At 45.9% G+C, this 7,005-nt stretch overlaps 1 protein-coding gene across 1 annotated transcript in view; it reads left to right on the forward strand.

Moving 5' to 3' along the window:
• LOC115094680 (connector enhancer of kinase suppressor of ras 2-like) overlaps positions 1–5,995 on the forward strand; it is a 334,885-nt gene extending 328,890 nt beyond the window's left edge. Inside the window, exon 7 of the mRNA XM_029607932.1 lies at positions 5,918–5,995. Within this exon, the coding sequence (XP_029463792.1) occupies positions 5,918–5,995 (78 nt within the window). The remainder of the gene's footprint in view (positions 1–5,917) is intronic.
• Positions 5,996–7,005: the final 1,010 nt, after the last annotated feature.

The following is a 7,005-nucleotide window of genomic DNA, read 5'->3' on the forward strand; positions in this document are numbered from 1 at the left end:
CCAGAAAGTAAAATTCCTTGGGTCAAAGGGAAAACTCCAAAGCAGGAAATATCCTCACTTCAAAAGAAAAAAGGTACCTCAGAGCGTTCAAGCCACCCAAGAATGAAACTTCAGAAACTTTTACTTTCCGTGCCCTCTGTGCGGGGAATGGGCATCAGGAGGACAGCTGCCCCTTTGGAAAGGCCACAATTGAAGAGCCCTTGAGGGGAAGTGTTAAAAGCCAAGCAGAACCCACCCAGTGGGCATGCTTTTTCTGAAAGGCGATAGACTATATCGGTGAAGACAACAATGGAGTGCGAACACAAGCAGGAGGAACAGCACAAGAAGAAAACATGGGAACAAGAGTGAGGGAACACATTTGCAAAACTGCAGAATTGTAGTTTAGTGAATATTCCTCACCAGCCTTGTAAAGAATTTGTGATCCAGATAGAACTGGATGACATTCCCACCCAAGTTTTGGTGGAATCAGGATCTGGCAAGACTCTCGTTCATGAGGTCTTGTTCCCAAAAGAGCACACTAATCATAAGAAGGTACTTGTAGCCTGGTTTGACCTATGTTGGAAACAGGATGCTGGGCTTGATGGACCCTTGGTCTGACCCAGTATGGCAATTTCTTATGTTCTTAAGAAAATAGAGACACTTACCTGTATACATGGGGTCAATCAGGAATACCCAACTAGTCAGGTCCTGTTGATGATCCCAGAAGGTTAAGACTTTGTGGAAGTGGGAGTCCTTCCCAACCTCTTGTACCTGGGTGTTCTGGGACACAATTGTCCCCAGTTTGTGGCCCTGTGGTGCCAGCTTGCAGGAAAATAGGGCAATCCACCTGGGCATAGTTTGTGTATGAGGTGGAGCCGGAAAGTAGCCCAGGTACGGCTGGACGCCCAGCCTGACAAAGCTGAGCTGAGGCGAATGGTAAGTGAGGGAGTATATAAGAAATTCCCTCAGATCACCTTAAAGGACCAGCCACAGCTATCTGTACTGGTTCTCCTTAAGTCCCAATCCAGCAAGGGATTCTGGGCTAGGTTGCATCACAGTAGACCAGAGATAAGAGACCGGGGCCCAGAGTGTTGGGAGAGGCCCCAGAAAGCAGAGAGGAAGCCTTCCTATGAGAGGGCAGGATGCCACTGATGATTGAATACTGTCAGAACAGCAAGGAGAGCTGCATCTGTTTTTCTGTTTTGCTTTCACTTGGGCCGATACAGTAAAAATCACGGGAGAGCGGGCGAGCGCCCGATCTCCTGTGCACGCAATACAGTTAAGTAATTTATTTAAATTAGGGTCCATGGCAAAAAGAGGCGCTAGGGACACTAGCGCGTCCCTAGCACCTCTTTTTGGACAGGAGCAGCGGCTGTCAGCGGGTTTGACAGCCGACGCTCAATTTTGCCGGCGTCGGTTCTCGAGCCCCTGACAGCCACGGGTTCGGAAACCGGACACCGGCAAAATTGAGCATCCGGTTTTCAACCCGCGAGCTGTGGGCCCATTTTAAATTTTTTCTTTTATTATTTTTTACTTTTAACTTTTGGGGCCTCCGACTTAATATCGCCATGATATTAAGTCGGAGGGTGCACAGAAAAACAGTTTTTACTGCTTTTCTGTGCACTTCCCCAGCGCCAGCAGAAATTAACGACTACCTTTGGGTAGGAGCTAATTTCTTAAAGTAAAATGTGTGGCTTGGCTGCACATTTTACTTACTGTATCGTGCGGGAATACCTAATAGGGCCATCAACACGCATTTGCATGTTGCGGGCGCTATTAGGTTCGGGGGGGTTGGACGCGGATTTTCGACGCTCTATTACCCCTTACTGAATAAGGGGTAAAGCTAGCACGTCGAAAATGCACGTCCAATCACAGGTTAACAGTGCACCTGTGCATTGATACCTCTGAGGTATTTAAATGATACCTCTGAGGTATTTAAATGGTTCTTTCATATTTCTATCTCACCTTTTCTTTAGGGTATACGTGTTTAGATCTTTGTCTGACCCTGTGCTAACTTGGGTGGAAGTGGCTTGGGAAATTGCCAGGAAAACAAAGGAGGCAGACTCTGGCTGTTTCCTTATGTGCACTTTTAATTACAATCAGGCCGATACAGACAAAGACTCAGGATACGAAAGGGATTCACAGGAACAGTCAGGATATTTGTAGGTTGAGACGAAGACTTGAAGGTTGAGATGAGACTCAAGATACTTAAAGAATAGACACGAAGACTTGAAGAACTGAGATGGACTCAGGTTGCTTGAAGAACTGAATCGGATTCAAGTTGCTTGAAGAAAAGGACTCTGAAAGAGTCACAAGTTGCTTGAAGAATACTGAGTAGGTACTGCCACATCAAGCACCCTACTCAGCCAATCAGGGCTGGTCGCGGACCATGCTGGTAGGCATGCCCTACACAGCCAGTCAGGGCTGATCGCGGACCACGTTAGTGGTACCCCGCTCAGATTGATTGAAGAATCATAATGAAGACTTTAGCGAGGCCTGCACCGAGGCACGCCTTTCATAGCCAGTTAAGGCGAGGCACGGACCACGCCAACGGAACAGGTTTTAGGTAGAATTCATTCATAATGATGGAAGCAGGTGCAAGAGATTCTGAAGATCTGGACAGGATTCAGGGTTTGGAGAAGGACTTCAGGATCCAAGGACTCAGAGAACCTCATTCGGTGCGGGAGCTCGAGTGGACTCAGAGTATAGCACCTGAGGCTAAATGCTCGGAGACAGGATTCGAAGCGAGGAACATTAAAAGCCAGAATCTTCTGGAGACTTACCTGCTGTAGTGGAGGACATCTGGATAATGAAGGATCAGGATGTGAAGATATCAGAAGAAGACACCAGGAGATGAAGGGAAGAACCAAATGACATCAGACGTCCAGAAGGTCTGAAGAACAAAACATCAGCAGATCTTGAGGAGAAGGACGATGGAGACATCAGGATGGCTGGAACTGAAGAGACGAAGATGCAGGGTCAGACAAGAGACCACAATGAAGATGAAGACATGGAATTCCAATATGGAACAGAGTGCCAACGAGAGAAGCAAGATAACGAGAAGTCCTAAGGAGGACTGGCTCCTTATGAAAGCAACGAAGCAATGAAGACAGACCCTCTTTATAGGGCTGAAGAGGAGACTCCCACAATGACATCACAGGAAGACCTCTCCCACGCTGGCCCTTTAAGAGAGGAAAAGAGACGCGGCCTCACCCCTAAGGAGAAAGGGGCAGGACCTTGGAGAGCAGCCATGCTGCAGACAGAGCTGAGCAGGCCTGAAGCATCAGAGTGGCTCCTGCCACGAAGAGAGAGCTGAAGACGGCTCCAGCCACAGGAAACCACGGTGGAGGCGGCTTCCAGGCCACATGGATGGAGGGAGAACATCAGCAACTCTTGCTGCATGCAGCGGCAGCGATGTTGGCGGCTCTCAGACCACAGGGAACCCTCGGCAACGGCCTCCAGACCGCAAGGCAGCGAAGCCACAGCGGCAGCTCCTGCCACATGAAGACGGTGTCGGTGGTCACCAGGCCATAATGGGGAGTCAGGGCAGTGCCATGCCACGCCGGAGAAGCGTCAGCAGCCTCCAGGTTTTATTATTTAGGAGAGTTGTGGGTGGATCCTTGGGCCAGTGGAAGATGACTACGCCCCTGGGGGAAGATCCCGAGAGGGACCACCGGTCAGGCTCAGAGTTAAGAGACAGACACACACTAGTTCTTTTATTAGACAATATACTGAACCACCAGATGTGGCAGTAGTAAGCTGGAATGCCCGGCTGGGCTGTAGTCCCTCAGATACTGGAACAGCGATCCCTGGAGGCTGAGCTGTAAAGCAACTGAAATATAGTGAGTAAGCAGGGTAAGCAGAGTTCATGGACAGAACCTGATGGTAACACTCACACAATGTCTCATAGAAGCCCAGGAGCTGGAATGAAGCGGGCCCTCAAGGAGCAAGTACCTGGTTCCAGGGAAAGCTTTGAGAGAGCGACGGTAACTCACAGATGTAGTAGGCAGCGATGACTTCCAGGCAGAAGTGAATTCCGAAGAAGTCCGGGAACGAGGGCCCTCGAGGAGCGAGTACCGGTTCCAGACTGCAACTTACAAAGTAAGAGAGAAACCGAGGCCCCCAAGGAGCGGGTACCCCTGGTAAGTCTGAGGAGGCAGAGTAGCTTGGAAAGTCGTAGCGAGTCCATTGCCATTCCTTGCTAATTTGAGTTGTTAGCAATTCAAAGACCTTTAAATATCTGAAGTGGATGATGTCATCTCAGGGGGACGCCCCTGAGGTTCGCCCCACTTCTGGTACTTGAGGCGGGGCCACGCGCCCACCCCTAGGCATCAGGTCAACATTGCGGATTGCAGCATCGGGCCAGTCTGGGGATACCGGATGAGGACGGCCGAAAGACGCCGCGGCAGCCAGCCTTTCATCAACTCCGGAGGGAGTCGCCAATGCGGTAAAGTGGGTGGAGTGGAGACGTCGGGCAGCGACAGCGACAGTCGCAACACCATGGGGAAAGCTGGGAAAAAAAAAGGTGAGAGGCTGCCCTTGATCCCACCACAAGCAGAATCATAACAATGTCAATATTCAGCTCCTGGGATGCCTCAGCACTGCCTCTTTTTTTTTTTAATCCAGGTAAGTTTTAGCCAGATAATTACTTAAGTTTAGCTGGATAAGTCTGGTCATAGTGGAGAGCAGGTCTAAAGTTATCGTGGTAAACTTAGCCAGATAACTGTATACCTAACCAGATATAATTTGTTTTGGAAAGCTATTACTTCTACTGTTATTATTTACAACATATAGCTGGAAATTTCATGATATTAACCATATTTGTTGTAGTTACTATTGGGAGAAGCTTTCTGAGTAAAAGTGAAAGAAAAGATCCCCAATATATAATACTGTAGAGGTCCATATTCATCCACTATCCAGTCCCCATTTTGTGTCTATGGGAAAAACCCTTAGTGAATCAGGTACCAAGTTAACCAGATAAACTTGTGTGAGATATTCAGTGCCACAGTTGTGCTGTTGAATATACTCAGCTATCTTAAAGTTAACTGGATAAATGTATCCGATTAATTTTAGGTCAACTGAATAGCAGTCCTAAACTTAATGAACTAACTAAAGTCAGATAAGGCTGAAAATCTTATCCAACTAAGGGCTTGATTCATCAAGGCATTTTCCCATACACACAGAATGGGAAAAATGTCTTAATGAATCAGGCCCCAGGATACCCCCATCTCACCCCTCACTTATCCAGCTGTTTAACTGGACAACCAATTAGCCAGCTAAGTGGTGGCTGGTCAGCACGGCCGAATATTCATACAGCACCACTCAGCCGGCTAAGTCAGAACTTCACTGGATAAGTGGCTCTGAATTTCAGCTTCATAGTGTTTAATCTTCATTTTTAAACTTTCTCCCGCTATACCAATATTTTCCTTAGTAATCTGATTTCTATTTTGGAATTTGTGATGTGAGCAGTTTTGAGTATCCACAAAAGTTCTGAACATAGCAAAAGGACAGCTTTTGAGTTTTAAAAGCTTCAAAGCAATGAACTGTATTGGAATATGTGTGTACTTCTAGAGTGTAATAGGTCCATGTTTGTTCAGAAATTAAGTAGGCATATGCTACTTATAAGTACTGTTAATATTGACTGAAATGCTTTGAATGCTACTAAAAGTACTTTGCACATTTGATAGCAGTTGTGTATTTTCATTAACAGAGAAGAACTGGTGTTATTGTGTCTGGTTTAATGAACTGACAATTCATTTACCTCTTAGAAAACCGTGAGACAAGCAAGATACACTAAATTGTGTTCTTTAACTTTGTTAATTGCTATTGACCTGGGGCTTGAAGCCATCACACTTCGTTGGCAGATTTTGTCTTTGATTTCTTTCTCCTGATCTATTAACTCTTTTCCATTGGCATTTCTTGTGCTTTTATGCAACAGGATGAAAAAGCAGAGGGTTTTATTAGCCTGCCTGAATTCAGAATAGACAGAGCCATCGAGTGCAGAAGGAAACAGTGAGTATGAGAGAGCAATCTATGCAAACCTACACCATGAGCATTAACAACAACATACAGCCATGGCTTTACCTCCGTTGTGTACAATGTGATTGGTTTCTCCATGTTTCTGCATCTTCTGGAACAAGGACAATCATTTCTGTTTCTATTTCATTCCAGTATAGGGGTGATATAACCTTACTTTGGAGAACTGAGAGCCTTATTTATTCAAGAATGTTTGCAATGAGAGAGAGAATCCTTGTTGAGTAAGGTGCTAAATTGCTACTTGAAATGTATAAACCCTTTCCCATGTCCTAAATATGGATGGCAGATCACTTCAGAGCTGCTCAGATCTGACACAGCTTGGTGCAGCTCCAGTGGTTCAGTCTGATCAGGGGCGAAGCAAAGCTTCAGGACCCTTAAGGATAAGAGTCACCTCTCACACAGAAGTGGTGTTCCAACAAATACAAACTTACTGAAGCATAACTTGCTCAATGAGGATAACCTGACAAAATATACATTTTCTAGGAGATAAATTCATATTTGATTAGTTAATGTCTGACATACTGGGTCATTTATCATTTTGTGTTAGGGCCTTATCACATGCAATAATGCTGTAACGTGCACGATAACACCCTAACGCGTGCAATAAATAATGCAACGCAACATGCATATGCAAATTATTTGAGTGGGAGGGGTTTGGGTGGAGTAAATGGAAATGGGGGTCTGCTAGCGAGGCATGTGATAGAGTAACGCACACTATCACGGAATTTAACGCTGGAAATAGCTGCACCTTTTTTTTTGCAGTATGGTGAAAAACTATCGCGCTTCCGCGGCTAATATCGCAGATCATGGATATTATTGAAGCAATTATAACGTACGATAAAATGAGGAATGATAACGGACACACCTACTAGGCTTTTCTGGCCCAATAAAAACACTTCTTCTTAGCTGGTCTAGCTTCCTAAAGCCATAATGTTTGTGGCAAGTTTAATTGTTGGGGGATACTCAATGCTTCAGGAGGCTTTGTTACGG

The sequence above is a fragment of the Rhinatrema bivittatum genome, chromosome 6, assembly GCF_901001135.1.
Source record: "Rhinatrema bivittatum chromosome 6, aRhiBiv1.1, whole genome shotgun sequence".
In the NCBI taxonomy this organism is placed as follows: Eukaryota; Metazoa; Chordata; class Amphibia; order Gymnophiona; family Rhinatrematidae; genus Rhinatrema; species Rhinatrema bivittatum.